Source organism: Amphiura filiformis, chromosome 11 (genome assembly GCF_039555335.1).
Source record: "Amphiura filiformis chromosome 11, Afil_fr2py, whole genome shotgun sequence".
NCBI lineage: Eukaryota > Metazoa > Echinodermata > Ophiuroidea > Amphilepidida > Amphiuridae > Amphiura > Amphiura filiformis.
This window is the reverse complement of record NC_092638.1, coordinates 64,244,358-64,266,438: the sequence shown is the minus strand read 5'-3', so window position 1 is coordinate 64,266,438 and position 22,081 is coordinate 64,244,358. Positions and strand designations below refer to the sequence as shown.

At 37.0% G+C, this 22,081-nt stretch overlaps 1 protein-coding gene across 1 annotated transcript in view; it reads left to right on the top strand.

Moving 5' to 3' along the window:
* Positions 1-8,550: 8,550 nt before the first annotated feature.
* Positions 8,551-22,081, top strand: part of LOC140163854 (stalled ribosome sensor GCN1-like) — a 67,595-nt gene continuing 54,064 nt past the window's right edge. Inside the window, 15 exon segments of the mRNA XM_072187168.1 lie at positions 8,551-8,573; positions 9,015-9,209; positions 9,858-9,966; positions 10,530-10,628; positions 11,896-11,915; positions 12,054-12,237; positions 13,128-13,236; positions 13,809-13,883; positions 14,199-14,327; positions 14,927-15,079; positions 16,203-16,376; positions 16,754-16,906; positions 18,843-18,935; positions 19,616-19,691; positions 21,187-21,346. Of these exon segments, the coding sequence (XP_072043269.1) occupies positions 8,551-8,573; positions 9,015-9,209; positions 9,858-9,966; positions 10,530-10,628; positions 11,896-11,915; positions 12,054-12,237; positions 13,128-13,236; positions 13,809-13,883; positions 14,199-14,327; positions 14,927-15,079; positions 16,203-16,376; positions 16,754-16,906; positions 18,843-18,935; positions 19,616-19,691; positions 21,187-21,346 (1,752 nt within the window).

Genomic DNA, 22,081 nt, shown 5'->3' with positions numbered 1-22,081 from the left:
CACTAATTGTTCGTTTTCAAACGAACTTGACTTTGAATTATGTTTAGTCGAATGGATTGGGTTCATAGCCCACGCACCCGGGACACGCACCTCTAATTGTATAACAATCCTATGTTAAGGGTTTGTGGGGTTGTTTTTAGAATTTGTGCTCACATTATAGACGAGTCCAAAACCTGCATTGATTCAGTGATTCTTTTACGATTTTCTTCTAGACCATGCAGATCTGATCAAAAATCAGGCAAAAAAAATCGGCAATAATGAAGCTGATAAAATACAGGTAGAAAGAGGAGTAGATATATCATATAAAACAGTATAAACATAAGAGAATTTACATTAATAAAAGGTTAATCTTAACTTTACAACCGAGTATTCTAGAGACCTGGGGATTCAACATCAGAAATTTTTTAAATCATAGTATTCGTCTCGTTTTTTCTTCTCCAAAATGGCAACAGCTTATACTATCTTAATATCTAATGAACACGGATACTAGGGACCGTTCACAAACACTTGTTAGGGGGTGATGCAAAAAATGGGAGGGCTGAAATTGACTACAAATTTTCCTGGGAAATTGAGTTCAAATTTTCCTGGGAAAATTGAGTTTTTATGCTTTTCTATCATGTCTATATGGGGTTGACCCATAATTTTCATGTCAAAAAAAAGCGATGAATTTTTTTTGCATCAGTTTGTGAACGGTCCCCTAGATGAGCGAGATGAGGTGGTTATTTGAGTTTGATGGGATGTAAACAAACGGCTCATAATTATGGCATAAAGAGATTGGATTTCATTATCAAGAAATCAGAGCTGTAATATGACAAAAGTTGGCCGTAATGTTATGATGAATTCGAAACAAAAAACCTGTAATTAAAATTGTCAATCAAAACAGCCAACATGCTTAGAAAGGTGAAAAGTTCATTCACTTAAATTACTTCTGAGTTTCCCTCCCCTTTTCAGGCTTCTTTCTATGATTTCATCATGTTCTTTTCTTTCATTGGCCTTTTCTTCTTTGCTTCTTTTCTCTTCCCTGTCGCCTTTTAGCAGTCCTATCGATTTTCCTTTTCTCTATTTCGTTCTTTTCCCTTCCCATGGCCTTCATTCCTTCTTATTTATATTCTTCAATTGCTTCCCTTTATTTCACTCCTCCCCCTCCATATTTACTTCCTCCTTTGCGAAATGATTTTTGTTTTCTGTCATTCCTCTTTCGTTCCGTATCCCGCTTTAGGTATCCCTTTTGTTTTTGTTTTTATTCAGTTCTCAGGTTCCTTTTTTCATTCGTATAGACGTTAGTTGTTTTAAGCCTGATATTTTTGAATACGGACTTCATTTTCATTATTTTAACCTCACATCTCATTATTTTTTCTTCATTTTTATTTTTCTCAAGGAAAAAACACGTTTTCCGCGAATTTCCGTGTTTTCCGTTTTTTTCAGAAATTCCGTGAATTTGTACGGTGTACCATCTCCGCCAATTCCCCTTTTTTAATTCCCCCTTTTTTTTTAATTCCCCCCCTTTTTTTTAAAAATCTAATTCCCCGATTTTTTTAATTTCCCATTTTTTTTTTGAATCCCCGATTTTTTTTTAATTCCCTTATTTTTTTTTTTTTTTAATTTCCCCCACCAAAGTATTTATGAACACTCCCCAAACAAGTCATTGTAAATGATGTATATAGGGGCCTATAACGTTCTTCCCGCCATGATGTTTTCTCATTTTTTTTTTTTTTTTTGTGGGCCCGCCCCCTTTTTGCTGCATGTTTGCAATAAATTGTGTTTTCCCTTGCCTGATATCGGTAGACCTATGGATAGGCCTAGTTGTTCTCTTCTTTTGGAATATTGAATAAAATGTTTCCTTTCTTTTGGCTTTATTTCACCGTTAGCCTTTTCTCTTTTCTTGTTCTCTCCTTTAACAATTCTTTCTTTTACTTTCCTCTTTTCCACCCGTTCTCCTTTTTTCTATTGTCCTGGCAAAGTTTTTCCCATAATTTTTCCCAGGGTGGACACAATGGGGCCCCTTGGTGGTAGAACAAAAGTTGTGATTGTATTAAAAGGGCATTTCGTGATCCACAGCCTCATCCCTCCACTAAGTTTTTTTTTTAAAAGTTGAGATTTTTATACCACTGGAAACCTCTGGCTACATAATGTTTGTGTACCAAAAATTTCTTGCAGATTAATTCGTTTAGCAAAAATATCGCCAAATTTGAATTTCGTTCTGGTGCACCAGAACGAAATTACAACACATTGTCTATGGAGCAGTGTAATACACATAATCATGCATAACTCGCAAACGCAAAATCGGAATCAACTGAAATTTTGGAAATAAGCTTTTTGCGTGGAAAAAAAAAAAAAAATGTCATAAAAAGAGGATGCTTGGATCACAAAATCCTCCTTTAAGTCACACAATCATGAAAGTGGCGCAAGTGTCAGTTTCTGCTACAAGGGGGTTCTCTGTACCCTCTGTGCAAGTTTCATAGTGAAATAATGTGGTAGAGCATTGAAACTGCATGGATACATTGTAACTACCTTCTTGCATTGAAACTACATGAACATAGCCTTCTTTGTCATTTATCTAGAAATGCACTCAATGTGACCTTACCCCCATTTACATGTAGTATTCTTGTTTGCATTTTACATGTAATGCATTAATTGTGCCTCATCCCTCCACTAAGTTTTTTTTTTAAAAGTTGAGATTTTTATACCACTGGAAACCTCTGGCTACATGTTTGTGTACCAAAAATTTCTTGCAGATTAATTCGTTTAGCAAAAATACCGGTATCGTCAAATTTGAATACCAGAACGAAATTACAACAGTGGCCTATATGGAGCAGTGTACTACTCATAAACATGCATAACTCGCAAACGCAAAATCGGAATCAACTCAAATTTTGTGAATATGCTTTTTATTGGATATCCACTGAAAAATGCCATAAAAAGAGGATGCTAGGATCAAGAAATCACCCTTTAAATGATGATTTTGTTAAACTGCGATTTTTACTTGTTAAGAAATTCATTTTTATAGGAAAACTTTTCGGAGAATATCACCTTAACTGGCCTACCCCTTAATTTTACGTTTTTTGATTCAAAAACTGGTGCATCAAGAAAAAAGAGGGATTGCACAACAGGAGGAAACAGCAAAATGGCGACGAATTCTGAGGTAGGCACATATTGCACACGTGTAACAATGTAAAATATACGTTTTCTAAGCGTGTGAAGAGAGTTTACCTGCAATTTTCAAGTAAAGTACATTACGGTTGATTTATAATATGGATAACCTCAAAACCGAGATGAAAATAGAGCTGTGTAAACAAGTTCTTTTCTCCCCGATGTGACGGACAAGGTTCAAAATTCGACAACCCTGTTTAAATGGCTATTCATTTATTGCCAATCATTCATGGTATTCATGTATGTGTTGCAATAATACTAAATTATAGTAGTGTAGGCATACTTTATATATTATAAGGGGTAGTGCAATGTATAACCCTGGGTGATTATAGGGCAATTTGGCACTAGTGACAATCCGGGGTGACAATGGCCAATGCCATGGCATGGGCACCCGGACCGGGGGGGATGTCACTCCCATTGTGGCCTGTACACCATCCATGATAATGAAAACGCGTAAAAAGGGTAGTTTTTCGTGGGTAAGCACGCACGATACGCTCATAACGCGTTTAGGGTGTCGAAAACATGAAATATTGGGAAAAAGGGTAGCAAAATTGCAATTGCTAATACGCTGAAATGAAATTTAGGGTATGAAATTTGATGCAAGGAATAAAATCCCTGTTTAGGGTATTGTTTTAGCCAAGGGTTAAATCCTTGTTAAATTAGGGTGCTTTTCAAAAGTTGATTATCGCGGATGGTGTACAGGCCACAATGGGAGTGACCCCCACGGGCATGGGCATGGCATGCCATGATATTATTGGCAGGCTAGATACAGACTTTAAGGTACATATTTCGAGGTGCATAACAGACACCAAATTTGTGTCATAACAAACACCAAATTGGTGTCGATGACCTGACATGCATGCATTCTTTTGTGATGGTCTTTCAATTTGTACCGAGTGTCCTTGGCAGACTTGACTATGCTTCAGTGGTCATGAAAGGATTCAATAGATAACCTCTGCCCCACTAATCCCCAGCTATTGTCTGAAATTGCACCTCGGAAGATATATTATAACAACTCAGTCCCTCAAATGATAGTCATATAACGACCAAAAGATAAATGACTGACTATCATTGAGGACTGAGTTCCGCAGTCTATTGGCAGGCCAGGGGCTGAGGCAGAGGTGGTCTAATTCTGCATAAAACCGGGCAACGTCATTTCTACAGATCTGCTGCGCATTCAAATTGCATTGTATTGCATCGTAATTTCATTTGTGTCTATGCTAATTATGTTTGTCACAACATGGTGTACAGGCCACAATGGGAGTGACCCCCCCGGGCATGGCATGCCATGATATTATTGGCAGGCCAGGGGCTGAGGCAGAGGTGGTCTAATTCTGCATAAAACCGGGCAACGTCATTTCTACAGATCTGCTGCCAGGGTTCGGTTTTTGCCGGCAAAAACCTGTTTTTGCCGACAAAGTGGCAATAACTGGCAAAAACCTGTTTTTGCCAATTTTTGCCTGGTTTAAACCGGCAAAAATGGCAGAAACTGGCAAAAACTCATTTATAGTCACTCAAATGTTAACAAGTGCACAGAAAGCTCATAAACAGTAAACATATATTATATCTTTTAATGAATCATTTAACTTATTTTTTGTCTCATCAAGTCCTTAAAATGAAAATATTTTGAATTTGATATACCACATTTCAGTAAATGGAAATTAATTTTTTAATGTAATAATTCGTTTTGAGATCAAAAATCAGAACTTAAAATCACTTTTTTAGTTTTTGCCATTGTTAAAACCATGGTTTTTTCCACCTGGATGGCAAAAACCTGCGAACCCTGTCTGCTGCGCATTCAAATTGCATTGTATTGCTTCGTAATTTCATTTGTGTCTATATGCTAATTATGTTTACACAACATGAACTCATGTGTTTTCAAGCAAATTCACCGATAATAGGTGATCAAAAGCGATCGGAATGTTACAAAAGTACAGATCGCATTCAGCTTACTTCATATGAGATGATCTTTGGAAAAATACGGCATAATTTGTCATGGTGCTTGCGGAATGCAAGATGGCCGAGTGGTTAAGGTGTTGCGCTGCCGGCCGGGAGATACGATCGACGAGGGTTCGAGCCTTGGGCTTGCCTTAGGTGAAAATTCTCATCCCTCCCAAAAAGTTCCTATATGTTCGGAAATCCTTCAATTCAGTTCAGTAATTAATTGCAGAATTTAATTGATATAGGTGCAGATATAGGTAGTGTATGTGCTTCGTCCGTGATTCGGAAGTCACGTAAAGCCGTTGGTCCCGTGTTCAGGAGGATTCATCCCTGTGCACGTTAAAGGGTCAGAGCTATTCGAAAAGAGAAGGGGGACCATCCCCGGTTCTGATATCTGCACTCAACCCTCTAGGTCAAGAGGACATCTGGACGTTATACCAATTGGTCCTGTCCAGTATTTCTATAGATGTAGATGTAGATGCAGTAAAATACTAAAAGCGTTGCAGCAATTCATGATTGACAACTAAAAATCAGTGTGTCGTTCATATCCTCCGCTGTCAATTTCTTATCCACTCACTAGTCCTCACAAAAGCTTTGTGTTGATTACGTAATGTGTGGAGGCAATTGCAATAAGTACAATGAAATAATGAGTAGGGCGGGCTCCGGGGCTGGTTTCTTCTTCGTCTTACGTAACAGTATTGTTCTCCAAAAAAAACCCGGAAGCTTGTTGTTTGCCGCTATAGCTGAAATACAGCAAGATAATGTAAGATAGTAAATGTAAACCTGTATTTTAGCTAGAGTATCTCGAGCTAGGCTGAGGGGGGTGTAGCTGGGCCCCCTCAAGTCTATCCCACCTAAATTGTGAAATGGTATGGTCTTTGCGGGGATATTCCATCACCTTTGTTTCACGTAGTCGTAAAAGAATGACGAATGTTTACAACACAATATAAATTCAACATTGATTTTTAAGCAGATTTAATCCACCCAATTGGGCAGTAACAACACCAGTTTGGTGCAGACAGGACCCAGTAATGTCCAACTGAAAGATGACCATCACCTGGCTCGTTGGATTCGTCTATATCAGTTCAGTTGTACTCGTCTATGTCATTTGCAAATCCCTGCATGTAGATGTAATCGGCAATCGGTCTCGGAGCCTACAAAACGTGGCGCATTCATGACATCGGGAATTGATGCAAATTTAATGGTACAATCAGTCATACCCAGAAAGGATAAAATTGAAATTGAGAAAATATTCTAGGTATGACTTGTTGTTGTAAACAAGTTCATTACATAAAGAGCGGGTCAGTCTTTAATATTTCTAAAGAATGGTTGCACTTGCGCATTCAAATTTGTATTGATTTGTATTGCATCATAATTTCATTTGTGTCCATGTTAATTATGCATGTTTACACAGCATGAATTCATGACGTGTTTTCAAGCAAATGCCCCAAATCAAAAGCGATCGGAATGTTACGGTTTATGGTTACAAAAAAACTTACTTCAAATCATATGAGATGATTTTGGGAAAATAAAGCATAATTTGTCATGATTATTGTGGAATGCCATGCAGTAAAATAAAAACATTGCATAATTGCGGCAATCAAGGCTTATATATTAACCAGGCACCCAGGCTTTTTTAACCACATGGTTGCCCAGTTTTGGCTCCTGGTGTATCCAATATTTTACCAGGCCTTGTCTTTTGAAAATTGCTGGCTAGTGACAAATCACTCTCCTCGAAACTTGGCAGGTGAGCTGTAGGCGAGTGATTTTAATCACTTGTATTATTATACACCAAATGTAGGTGAGTGATAAACAGCTCTCCTCAGCTTCATTTTAGGTGAGTGATGGCGAGTGATCACTCTTTCTTGCCTCAAAAGACAAGGCCTGTTTTACACTACAAACTAAAGGTGAAGATGAGTTGACTTCTGACATCATCACAATTTCCATTGTATTTTGCCTGGCAGTATGCGAGCGCATCATATTTTGTTCAGGGCTTGTGTTTTTAAAACTCCGGCCACATCACAATAAGGCTATTGAACAGTGCAGTGGTTGCATGGGGTTCACTCATGCATATCGATATACCAGTCCCTTGCCAGACAACTAAAAATTGGTGTGTCATTTGTCTCCTCCGCTACCACTCTGCTCACTCTGTCCTCACAAAAGCTATGGTTGGATAGCGAGTGGCATTAAGCTCACAGTTGAGACGGGAAAGATCATTCACCAATCCTTTAACTGTGAACGCACAGTCATATTTGTTTCGCCATGCTTAATAGATCAGGGCCCAGCGACTGGAGCTAAATCATCAGGTGATGATGATTTTTAATCACCATCTTGGTTTAATATCACCATCTTGGGTTTTTTTTGAGTTTTTTCGGTTCTGTAGTGTCCTGGACCTAGACCTAAATGCTAGGATCATTCATGGTTGACCTAAAAAATAAAATAAAATTTCAAGATGTTTTGTATTTTTAATATGAAAATTGATATTTTGTATTCATGTCATCGTCTATTAATGATTTCAAAATGCATTTGAATGCATTTTGAAATCATTAATAGACTATGACATGAATACAAATTATCAATTTTCATATTAAAAATACAAAACATCTTGAATTTTTTTTTATTTTTTTTTTTTTTTAGGTCACCATGAATGATCCTTACATCCTAGCATTTAGGTCTAGGTCCAGGGACACTACAAAACCGGGAAAAAAAACAGACAGTTTCGGCAATCCAGTCTGTTGCCTTTATCAATGGTGTATGCCATCCGATCCATTGGTGGATGGTATGACATCATCGTAAGATGATGACGCCCTCTAAATCAAACATGACTCAAATGTGATTGGTGGCTTTTCCATAGTCAGAGGAATTAAGGTTGATAAATTAAAATGGTCTACTAAGTAGACTAGTAGAATGCCAAAGTTTGATGATGATTATACAATTTATGTGGTCCTCTTTTATAACTAATTATACACATATCTTTATTTTTCTTCTCCAGGCCATGAGCCTCCTGAAACATCTGTTTCATAACATAACAGTATCCAGCACCAATGCTCGTAAGCAGATGCTAACGGAATTGCAACCTCACATCAAAAGTCAAGGTATTTTAACACTGTTGTAGTAACTAGGGACAAGCTCTGGCAAACCAAGAACCAACTAGGGTACTCTTGTCTCTGGCCCCTCTGGCTCAAAATATTGGTATAACTTTGCAATTTTGACCAAGATATATGTTGCAGTGTTGTAACAAGTCAAGTTGAGTTATAAAGTTTTTAACTTGACTTGAGTTATAAAGTTTTTTTGACTTGACCAATGTGTTGACCGTTGACTTGCTTTACAAGGTGTCTGACCTCAGTAGCGTGCGCGGCACATTGAAAGTGGGGGGTGCAGGTTGTTCAGTTCCCCAGAATGGAGTCTGATTAGGAGCAAATTTTGATGTTTTTAACTTTTTCCCCCCGAATCCCCAGAATGACCAACAAAAGTGGGGGCCTGTGTCCCCCTGCCCCCCTTTGCGCACACCACTGTCTGACCACACATCATGATTATTTAATTTAGCATGCATATTTGGATAAATGAAATTACCAATGGAGGCTAGTACATGTATGATGCATGACTGCTCGAGTAGAGTAGTTTTGTGTTAAGGCATGATTAGGGACAAGTCTTGTGTGGTCCTTTGACATGCATACAGTACAAATAGAAGGTATAGGCCTACATGTATGCCTATCGTGAAACCCCGTAAAAAAGATCTTGTTAAAAAAATCAACTTGCATAATAATGAAATACAGTACAGTGCGACTGTGTTTAGAAAATAATTATATAATTGCACATTGGCTACCGTAGGAAATCCAAAAAGCCATTGACTTTGAAGTGATATTTACCATTATTCCAGTAAAAAGAAGTCAAGTTCTCTTTAATTTGTTTGATTTGTGCAGATTTCCCGAAGCAGGTGTCAAATTATTGTGCCGAATTCTGCCTAACACACTAAACTGTTACCGTGATGCTGGATCCAGGAGGGCTGTGGAGCAAGTGCTGAGTCTGTTGCTCATCCATCATAGAGCAGCTGCCTTGGGTCCGCTTGTGGAAGTGTTATCAACGTTTGGTAAACATGAGAGAGCCATCAATCATTCGTAAGTTTGTACAATGGGCTGTTCTTGTTGAAATTCATACATGTAGACCCCCTGTGGAAGACATGATGTTAATCTCCCACACAGGGAGTGTGGATTTCAAACAGGGTTACCTGAATCAGTGACTTAAGTGTATGTAGCTGGGACCTGAAATTTTAAGTGGTTTTGGGGGAAAACTGTATATCTTCAATACAAAAGGTTGACATTTTCAAATGATGGTTGACTTTTCCCCCAGCTACATACACTTTAAGTACACATTATTAGATTGATATGATTAACTTCAAGGACTGTTAAATGTCAAAAATATCAATTTTTAATATTTTGCCATAAAATTCATATTATGTCGCAAATTTCAAAAAATCAAAATTATTTGATATCAGAAGGACATTCCTCGTATTCAAAATGCAATTTGATGTGTCTGGTGTGCTCTCATTACTCATTACTATCCGAATCCTTAATCAGAAAGAACATTTATAGCTTCTCAGTGTATAAACTTAAAATGCTCCCTTTAGTATTACTGTTGCATTATTTTAAAAAATTCATTACTGTGGTATTCTATAGTTTATACTATTAGTATTACTAATTACTATTGTTTTTTCTTTTTATCTTGTCCTTGAAATCTGGGTGTGCATATGTGCTGGACTCCTATAGGAAGGGCAGTGGTGGTGCAGCATTGGTAGGCTTGCATTGGACATATACTGTAGTAAATAATGCATTCAAAGAAGCAGAGCAAAGAAAGGGCAAGATTTGGGAGGCACTGGTTAGTATGACATTACAAGAACAAAATATCTGATGCGATCAAGATATGTGAGTTTGTTTTCAATTTCATTACATCAGCCATTCTTAGAGCTTTGTTTTGCTGAAGACCCCATCATAATTAGCAGGCCCATAGCCAGGATTTTTTGTGGCGGGTGTGCTGATTTTGAAAAAGTGGACTTTTTCCAAGGGGGTGGGGAAATTTTGTGAAAAGTGGACTTTCTACGCCAAATTTGGACCAAAAAAGCTTTAAAATCCCCAAATTTGGAACAAAAAAGCTTTTAAAATCCAATTTTTGGGCTTGCTACGCTCGCAAATTCTTAAATTTTGGGACTTTTTGTATACTTTTGCAAATTTGGCTACGGCTCTGATATTAGACCAGTGATATGGCTATTTTAGTGTTGTTCAGAACAATAAAATACAAAGGAAGTATATCGCAACATCAACGATTAACGACGCAATAATGCTAATGACCCATTGAATGCACTTTTAAATACTTTCTTAAAATTGTTAAATATCATATATTTTATATTTTTTCTAATTGAACAATTTCATTTGTGGTAACAGGTACAAACCCAGTGTGACTTATCCTCAGCAGTGCTAGCATGCGGGAGGCCCTCTATAGTCATGTCAGCTTACCACAGGCTCAGAAAAATATGGAAGGAGGTAGGTGAAATACTGTTAAAACTGCTGATGTTCAGTTTATAATATGTTGAAGTTAGTGTTTTTTGAACTCTACATCATATCGTTATGAATACGGCAGACGGCCGAATCTGGATTCGGCTTTTTTTCATTTTACGCATGCATTACTTTTGAATTAGAGAACAAGGGATCGATGCTATACCTATAGAGGGCAGCATATCGATTTTTTAACAGTTACCGTCTGTGACCGTACTGCGATGCACCATCAGCTAACCCTGTATGCCGTCCTCTTTTGATTACTTATTATGCTGTTATCATCTGATCTCCGTTAAAAAATCGATATGCTGCCCTCTATTATGTACAGCATTGATCCCTTGTTCTCTAATTCAAAAGTAATGCATGCGTAAAATGAATTTACCAAAAGTCGAATCCAGATTCGGCCGTCTGCCGTATTCATAACGATATGCAATGGAGAACTATTAATATTTTGGAGTAATATATTTTATTATATCAAATTGAAAGTTAAAATCTATTCAACTTGACTTACTATTTTTGATATAACTGGCGACAGTTATTCATCCTATCCCGGATATTTGCGGGATAGTATAAAGGTAAAATAGTAAGTCCAGTTGAATAGATTTTACCTTTCAATTTGATATTTTGCATACCTGGATGACTGAGAATATACATAAAATATACTGTTTTGTATTGTATTGTATTGTATTTATTGTATTGTATTGTATTGTATTGTATTGTATTGTATTGTATTGTATTGTATTGTATTATAATGTATTGTATTTTATTTTTGAAAGATGTTGTACTTGAAGACAGTGCAAGTTGAGTGAAATGTACTGTTCCATGTCAGGATTGAAAAATGTAGCCTGCAAAACATTGTAGGCTACATTATATTAGTGATTCATATTCATACCCTTGAATATAAAACTTATTGGAAACTGCAGATAAGATATGATTGGGCTATTCCAGTTGAATTCCTTACACCCACATGGAAGATATGACCTTAACCTTCCATACAGGGAGTGTGAATGAGGTTACCTGTATGGGCGACTCCATTTGACATCTACACACCCTGTGTGGGAGATTAAGGTCATGCCTTCCATAGAGGGTGTATGGATTTCAACTGCAATAACCTACTGCTTTGAAGGTAAGAATAACACTTGAAACCATCATCTACCCCTAACAAGGTATTCTTGATTAACATTGAAATAGTTTGGAAAAAAACTTTACTCTCTTATGATGTATTCATTGTATTGTAATTGTTTTTTCCTACTAGATTCCTGGATCAGTCACCAGGTATGGTACAACCCTGTCATCCCTGGAGCACAGTCAGTACAAGATATGCTTGATAGCCTTCTTGATTCAGTATTGCAGTCATCTCTTATGATATATTGTAATTGTTTTTCCCTATCAGATTCCTGGCTCAGTCACCAGCTATGGTACAACCCTGTCATCCCTGGAGCACAGTCAGTATAAGATATGCTTGATAGCCTTCCTAATGCAGTATTGCAGTCAGAATCAGTGTGTAGATGCCATCTCGGATTACAAGGCATCTTTTGTGGAAGCTTACGTCAAAGGAGTGTTTGGTGGCAAGATCAAACCCATGGTGCATGTCTTGGTAAGTTGCAAAGTTGATTCAGTGCTTGTTTGTGAGATATAATCGAAGACCGAATGAAAAAATACTAGTTTACATTTGACATCCCCTGTCAATCAAATTCGGGAATGATTTGTTTGCGATTTGTTCGATATGGTTGAAATTTCTGAACGCAACAGTAAAACAGCCTGCCTGTTGGTTAATTTTACACCTTCAACCATACAAACTGTCTCAAAAGTTAATGTCTTTAGTAATGGGAAACTTTATTTCCCGACGGCACTATGTCAAACCTATAAAAGTCTTGTGAAAGTACCATCATTTTTCACCATTTCCTGCGATTTCTTTTATTTGATGAAGGCACCTGGTGAATCAATGTACTGCTACAAACCATTCACAGACTGTGGGGAGATGATCGTTAGTCTTTTTCCATGTAATTCAGTGTCCAATTATAGTAGTTTAAATGCAATATGTAGTCTACTCTTGTGCCGTGGTTGTGCCAGGATTCTTTTTTTTGGAGGGGGAGGGGCATTGGGCATTGGGATTGGGGGACAAAGTGAATTTCAGGGGAAGCAAAATCAACAAATTTTGCACAAAATTTTGGGTTTTTACTGGGGGCAAGAGTTCTGGTTGGGGAAGGATTTCCCTCATGACCCCCAACCCGGTTGCCTAATAACAACATTGCATAGCGTGATTGGTTTATTTTTCCCTGAGTTGTGTGAAATTTACAATGCCATATGCGTTTAATGCTTGTGGAAGGACTCTTTCCTATTAGATTGTACATGCAGTATCCAAGACTTAATATAGCAACAGTATTAAGATGCATTCTTTTGTTTTTCTTGTTCATTTGTCTGTTTTCATGCTTGTCACTTTGTAATAAGTTGATCAGTTTTACCTCCATTTATCATCCTATGTAGGTTAACAGCAAGTGGTTACTATGTCATCTAACTCACAATGAGTTCAAGGAATCTATCCTACCAGCAGTGCAGAAAGCTATGCTGAGAAGCCCTGAAAATGTTATGGAAGGTAAGCAATAGAAAAGTTCAGGAGAGAATGTTTCTTTTTGATGTTTGGTATGGTTCCTTTGACACCCCAAGGATAGATATTTAAGAGGAGATAAAATTAAATTAAGTAAGTAAGCAAGTCTTTTAGTGCGCAGCATTTTCGGGACTTAACATTTATGGAAATGTTACACATAAGTGAATCTTCAGTTCATTATGAACACGGCAGAGTGCCGAATATGCAAAATTGCTGTTCTGAGTAAACGGTGTTTGAAAATCTTGGTACCATTTAATTGGTCCTTCTAAAAATTTAGAACATTCGTGAGCACTCATTTGAAATGTATATTATAGAAGTGAATGTACAAGATTTATTTGCAATACTCGCATGTTTTGAAACAATTGATATATCCCCTCAAAACGTGTTTTAACAGATATTCGGCTTTATGCTGTATCCAAAATGTCTCTACCACCGCGCAGAGAGTCGTATTAGGATATGCTAGAATATTTTTTGTTTGTCTGACATGTTATTACAAGTTCATCTCGTATTTTGTTGTACATTGAGCTAATGTTGCAACTATTGTAACTCTTTCTTTTCAGCTTATAGTTACTTGTTAGCCGGCCTGTCTCTAGACCTTAGCCAGTATGCAAAAGATCTTGGTAAAAATATTGCAAGTAAGTAATGTCTATTTATAATTTGAAGAGTATATAGAACTTTTAGAATGCTTAAATGAGTGAACAGTTTTCTTTTTTAAGTAAATGAAAGAACCAAATCTTATACATTAAACTTTAGTTACAGGTGTGGTGATTAGGAAGTTTGTAGGTTCAAAGCATTTTTGACCTGTAAATCATTTAACCTGCCCTGTATACTATTGCAGATTATGGCCTGTGTTTGTTTTATTTCAAGTACAAAGTAAAGCAAACATAATATAAAATATGATAAGCCAACTTACAAGTTACATTGTTTAAATTATTTGTTAACACACATAGCCCAGTTGCATATCAAAGATGACACATCACGCGAAGAGGCCGCTGCTGCCAGCTTAAACCTAGCACATCAGTGTAGCGATGCAGATGCTGTAGAAGAGGTGGCCAAACTTTTCTTCTCAGTTCTCAATGGTGAGTTAGTACTTTGAGTTGGACGTTGGTAATAATATGCTATATATCAGTGGTATGGCTTTGGATTATATTTTGTGGTCAGGGTTCAAAAATTTTAATTACTGTTACAACAGATGTTCCAAATAAACTCATGAAACCTACATAATGATTAGAAGTATCAAAATCAAGGCTGGATCAAGTTTAAAGTGAATTGTCTTATAAGTACATTGCACGAGGGCACTATTTCAGGTTTATGTTTGTAATCGTTGGTATTATATGCAACACAGAATCAGTTATGTGTATCAGAGGGCACATCGAACTGGAGCATGTAAAAAATAAAGTTGCAAATTATTATTTGAAGGAAGGATGCTCTTACATGCAGTTTGGAGACCAACTGTCATGTCCATCAATGACGTATCCTCTGTTGAACATTTAAAGAAGAAAAAAAATGCATATGATCATGGCATCGATTTTCAGTTTCTTGCATATTCTTTCATCCTTCTAAAACAAAAACACAGGGATGCTCTTCACATTTTTTTACAAATTTATCAATCTTTAAGCTATACTAGAATTTGTATAAAATTACACACATGAACTATAATGGTGTTTGTTCTGCACAGGTTCTGAAGGCAAGCTAACGGTGGTGACCCATCGTCTAGCAGTGTTGACTGGCATTGGTAACCTGAGTTACAACACAGTGAGTGGGAATACGTCGGTGCAACAGCTTACAAACTCAGTGGTGCTGCAATTTATTCCATTCCTGCAACAAGAAGGTAAGACAACACTTCATGAAAGCTTTACAATCAACACATCCTGTGCACAGCCCATAAATATATGAATATTCATGAATTTTCCCTTCTGTGCACATCCAAGATGGCCGACATAGCATCAAATGTGCAGTAACAGCAAATTTTAATAATAGTTTTTGAGGAATGAGTGGTAGTCATTAGAAATGTTTATGAAGTAATTGCAGTATATGTTTCCCCTCACTTGCATATCTAAGATGGCTATGAGCTTGTGCCACACATTAAAGCACATTTTGAAATTAAATATTATTGGACAATCCAGTTAGTTTTGAGCATACCAGTTAGCTCAATCAGTAAGGCCCTAGACTTTGACATGTGATGATACTATTCCCTATTCCAGAAAAATACAGCACTATTTTTTTTGGATTCAAAACATATTATCCTGATTTGCCGAATGAAACAGCCCAATCCTAATCTTTTAGTTAGTAACAAATTTGAACTTGATCAGTTTTTTTGGTTTGCCAAATGAAGCATAGCTAAATCTTAATCTTTTAATTATTTTAATTTTAATTTGGCAAAATTTTGGAAGTAAAGAGCCAAAAGCATGTGTTTTATGGGGTGTTTTTCATATGTTGTGATAATCAAACCCAAAGACTTGTACTAAAACCAATTTCAGGTTATGCATTCAAATTTTTGAAATACACATTTTCTGATAATCTTTTACAACCAGTTGATGACATGTAACATGCTTATAGAGGTGGGCTTATGTAGCTTCTTGTATGTATAGCCCTAGTACGTAATACTTACATGCGCTTGTAGTACGCACAACTGAAGACGTGAAGTTGTACACACGTTTTGTTCATTTTAGACTAAAATAGTTTACAGTTATTAAAATAATATTTAACTAAGAATGAGAATAAACAATATGAATGTTTGTTATTACTATCCTGTACCATGCCATAGACAACAGGTGGGTCCAATATTACATTGTAGTGGATAGTGGCTGCGCTGGCAGCTACTACTCAAAAAATTGAACCTGCTTGTCTTGTACCACAAGGTAGAGGATAGTAAAAACAAAAATTCCCATAGTTTATGTTCTAAATATGTTCACATGTTTTCAAATGCTTTTTGCTCAATTTATTTTCATCAGTTCATGAGGGAACACTAATCCAAGCCTTGGCAGTGATGTCACTTTGGTGTGCCAAGTTCTCAACAGAGGTTCCTAAAAAACTTGTAGAGTGGTTTAAGAAGGGCATGGGGCTTAAGCAGTCTACAAGTGTTGTGAGGAATGCCTATATCCAGTGCATGCTAGCAGCTTTCCGAGGTATGGCACACATTTCATTGTATTGTTATGTTATACATGTTTTACAATGTAATGCAAAGAATGTATTATTTAGGTAAATTATATTTGCAAGAGTGTTCGCTCAACCAGCTATTGTAGGATGAGTTAGAGTCATGTACAACTGAGTAAGAAATGTGTGGTTGTGTTGAAGACTAACAAATCAGAAAAACCTCATGTAAACATTATTTATGTTGTGTTTTTACAAAAGTATCAAATTTCTCTTGTTGATTACTGCATATTTCCTTAAAACATATTTTTGTAAAATGTTTTGTATTTTTTTTGCATGTTAGACATCAAAAATACACAAGAATATTAGTCTCTATTTGGCCATTAATCCAATCTGAATATATTTATTCCAGGTGACACTCTCGCCCAAGGACTGGAGCTGCTACCAATTCTGAAGCAGTCATTGGAGAAGGCCAAAAGCCAAGCCAATCAAGTTGCAGTTGTAACAGAGGGTTTAGCTGCGGCATGTATGATGGTGAGACTGGCTGCAGTGGACACTGATGCAGGTATGTCAGTCTTATAAGAAGACGAGCAACCCCAGGATACTCATCATGTATCTCTTAGTTTGACCACACCCTAACCATTGCCCCAATATTAGATCCAACCAGGCTAAAATTAAGAGACTAAAGGTATTGTTTTTAGCTGCTATTGTGCATCTATATCGTCTCATATAACACAGGCGACATCATTGTTTTACGACATTATATGAGATGATGGATGCACGACAGCAGCTAAAAACAATACCTTTATTCTCATTCTTAAACACTTTAAGGGGGTACTACACCCATGCATTTTTTTTTTGCATTTTTTTGCATTTTGTGAAGAAATGAGAAAAAGAAATTGGACAAAGTGGTATGCAAAATGAAGGGGCAAATCTTATCGTTCAATTGGTGGCATCAGTATCAATGAAGCGTACATGCTTCTAATGATATAAGCCAAAAGGTGGTACATCACTGATGTTTTAAATCCACTTCATTTTGGAAAGCTTACTATCAACGGATTTCGTTAAAATTTTGGATATGTGTTGCTAACACATTAGGGAAATAATGTTGATATGTAAAATGGGAATAAGCGGTCCCTGATCTCTTTTATGACTTCATGAACTTGGTGCTCCACAACTATCAAAAAACGAACCGGTTAAAATGCTTCTATTTTCAATGTTGAGCTATATTTTGTATTTTGAACTTGCGACACTATTTCACTGAAACTTAATTAAGCCATGGGTAACAGGTTACCACAACCACACTACAGCAATGTTGAAAAAGATTGTATTTTTTGTCACCCATACCACCATATTAGGTAGTTTTCCGTAAGCTTCATTTTTGTGATTTTGGTAACTATTTTATATTTATTTGCCCAATTCATCTCAACTAGGCAATCTAAATTGTACTCACCATTTACATCCCAAGGTATTTTAGTATATCCACCTCACATATTTCCATTATATATCCAGTAACAGACAAAATATCAAAATTGATGCCTCATTATAACATGTATGATATCACAGACTACCACATGTTGATGCCTGAATTTGACCTGAACCAATTGACCTATAACCTGACCTTTGATGACCTTATAGCCTTTTTTAATCTCTTTTCCTAACACCACATTATAGAAGATAAATACATGGTGTACTATTAAATTGTCTATGTGTAAGAGATTAGGCCTATTTAATTTATTCAGTGTTATAATCAGTGAGTACATTTCTATAGATGGTATAACAAAGGATTTAATGTATTCTATTCATGCCCCCTACTTGAACATGTTGAAAAGAATAAATTATGGACAATTTATGGTTTGTTATGAAACACGCATCTGAGTTACCAGGATACATGTAAACAAAAAATATATAGGGCTAAAATGACTTACTATACAATGGTTTAAAAGCACCTTTTTTATTATTATTTTATTTTTTTTCTTTATTTCACATGATCCGTGCATATATTGCCTAGCTATAAATGAAAAAATATTTTTTTAGACCAATCAAACCAATACATGGGTGTAGTACGCCCTTAATTAAAATAAAAATATTAATCATAAGTATACCAAATTTTAATAAAATTATCGTGTCATATCACATGTGTAAGAACCAATAAGATTGCAGGAACTTTCTCCAGTGTTTAAGAATACTTTTTATGGGAAGGGTCAAGTGGGGTGCCAAGGGCACTAAAGTCAAATATCACCCAGTGGTCATTTACACAAATTTAATAAAATTTCAGACAATGTTTCTGATTGGGCAAATACTTGGGGAAAATTTGAAGCTGTGGTACATTGCATAAGCATGTTGCAACATGTGTAAGCATAAACGACAAGCCAGAGAGGTCTAACAAATATGTTGCGCTATGAAACCAGATTTTGTAACTAAATTTGGTGATGTGAGTCACAATTATTGCAACTTCCTGTGATTGATACTGGTGATGCTGATGTTCTCTTTCTGTGCAGAATCTAAATTTTCTTTCCTGTGGGGGACCATACTGAATGCTGAGAAACAACTATTCACATCGGACAAATTTCTGACAGCTGCCTCAGAGGACGGTAAGTTGAACGATTATGCTTTTGTTTGAATGTGGTTGCTTATGTAAATGGGCTATTCCAGTTGAAATCCATACACCTATGGAAGACATGACCTTAATCTTTCAAATGGGGTTACCTGAATGGGTGATTCCATTTTAAATGTAGGGGTATATGGATATTAATTGGAATAGCCCAATATCAGGGCTAAATTATAGTAAAAAAAACACACAATGATTTAGAGTGCACTACACACATGTACAACAGCTAGACGTTGATCCACAAGCCTCAGCACACTTGACAGGTTGTCTCTGACCACTATGGCCCACATCATTCCATAAACCACTTAACAACTCGGGGACTTTGCTGCTTAGAAGCGCACACCCTAGACTTTCCACAATTGACCTTCACAGCCAGGATTAGCTCTCTGAGTTTCGTACGGGTTACAATAAGTTAGCAGCAAGTTCCTTGTCCAGTCGAATTTCAAGCTAAATCAGTTTTTCCACAAGAACATACTAAACCACTGCCAGGGGTTGAACCTGCAACCTCTCGCACCATAGTCAAACACCTTATCGATGGAACAATAAATCAGGTTAGTTTTGTCACTGTGTCAGCATAGTGGGTATACTTAATGGCATTTTGATTACTTTGCCAGAATCTGTGACTATGTATATATCTAATCTTACTTTGTATTTTTTATTTAGGTCTGGAAAATCTGCTTGGACTTGCTGAAAAACTTCTGATAGATCATCCAGATAAATTCAAGACAGGTGCCGAAAGGTAAGCATTTGTCCACCAAAGATGTTACGATTGTATGTCAGAGTGTGTTAGCACGTCAGCAGTGGTGGGAAACAAGGATTTTTGCCCCCCCCCCCCACGCACAGTACCAGGGGTCGCGCTAACCTGCGTTTCTGCGCGTACAGCGCATATTTTTAAGTTTGAGCGCATCTATTCATTTTGCATACCAGTTCAGGGGTTTTCATGCGCGCAGAAAAATGAAAACATGTGAAAGAAAAATAAAAGCTTCGATCTCCAATATTTACGACCTGTCCAGAAATTATGTAACATAAAATGCAATAACATAAATGTTGAAGTGAAGTCGCCAGTAGCATTGTAACATAATTTAAAAATAAATATAAAATATACACCTCCAGCGTAATTTAACACAGATTGTGATATTGTCTAGAATCACTGATGAGTTTTATTGCAGTACTGAATGACGACACGTACGTGAGCTGGTAATTTCTAATTCTAGGGATCGGTAAGAAATGCTTCAAGGGTGGTGTGTAGAGATATGCCAGCGGTGAAATACAAGGCCGTAGAAGAAAAAAGTGACAAAAATATGCCCTTGAATTATGTTTTATAGTCAAAATACTCCAGTAATTCAATAAATATCATGATATTTGGCCTAAACTTGAACTCACTTGCAATGAAATGTCATTTTTTATTGAGGAAATCATGGGTTTTTCACTCGTGACATGTGACTTGCAATGCTGTTGAATTCTGCACTTTGCAAGTTGAACTGCATTTTATGGAATTCGCGAACTTTTATGGCATAAAGCAACACTTTTATAGCAAGTACACTGCATGGGAACTTTCTTTAAAAGCCAGATAGTTGGTTAATAGTGAGAATCGCAGCGTGAAAGGGAGATCGCGTTTTGCCAGGCCTTAACTATTTACACATCATAACCAAAATCACAAAATCTGATACTGATATATTGAAACGGGCATTCAATACTTGACTAGAGAACCCCTCATTTTAGGATTTGAGCGCATATTTTTAACACTTTCAAGGGGTTCAGGGGTTCTGAGAACCCCTGGTTTTAAAACCTAGTGCTACCCCTGACGCACACACAGCAAGTGTGTTGTGTATGGCTTCTGTTATGGTGTAGATGGTTAGTCAGGTGGAAGCAAAATCATTAATCCACACTAGCCTGGTCTTACAAATATACATGTTTGTACAGCCGCCTTTATCAGTAATATAGTTGTTCAAACTCCAAATAACGTTTTTGTTGAGAGTGTCTGCCTCTTGTCTCTTGTGTCAAAAAAACCTCGTTTAGAGGCATATATATGCTTGTAGACGGAATTTTACGGTATTTCAATTGGAAGTTGCCCAATTATCCATTCTATATGAAACCCATACTCCTCCTGTGAAGGATAATTACAACATCTTCCACAGGGGTAATGTGGATTTTAAATAGAATAGCCATATCTTTCTTGAATCATGGGTTGGACATCACCCACCCTGACATGATATATATGGATTTGATTACAGGCCTTTCCACAGAGCCCTTGTGACCATGTTAGTGCATTCATCATGGAAGCTACACCCATCCACGCACCAGACTATAAAGAAGTTATTAACAGGCCCAGGAAGCCAACAGATGACTCAAGTACTGTTAGAAGAATTCAGGCTGGTCATATCAGCACAAAAGGTAGGATTTGAAACACCTCTGTCTGTAAATTAATATTCAGAAATCTGCAACACAGAAATCTGTCATTGATTATGATTTTGATTTTTATTGCTGTATATTGTCTCAGTATCAAAAAAGTTTGATTTATTGGAATGACCTAAATGATCTGGGTGAAATGAGAGAGAGAAGAGTTCAATTCTGGAACTGGTGAAAAAGTTTTGCTACCAATTTCATAGTGCTAGTGTTATTGTGACAATCTGACTAGTGTTGCAGGACACAAGTGTTCCTAATAATGTGTGCATTTGGGGCAGGACTTGCCAGAACTGGTGCAAAGCCTTCTTGGAGGGGAGCGTTAAGGCATTGGACTGTGAATCCAAGGGTCAAGGGTTCGAATCCCAGGTCCGCCTGAGCTCGGCTGGCTCTTTGTGTCCTTGAGCAAGGCACTTCACTCTACTTGCTTAGTGCTTCGGAGGGCACTTTAAGCTGTCGGTCCTGTGTACATGCATATTTTCTCACATTAATGTAGTGTGCACATTAAAGAACGTCGCAGGCTATTCGAAAAGAGCAGGGGATCATCCCGGTACTGTTGACTGTACTTCAAAAATACACTCATCTACTCAAGGTTCCAGAGTAAAAAATAAGTACAGCTTGTCTGTACGCAGACATATGAGGGAGGCACTTATAAGGAAGAAGAAGAAGAAGGAAGAAAGGGGGGGGGGGATGTTTTCAGACCAATTTGAATAAATGGCAGATCAA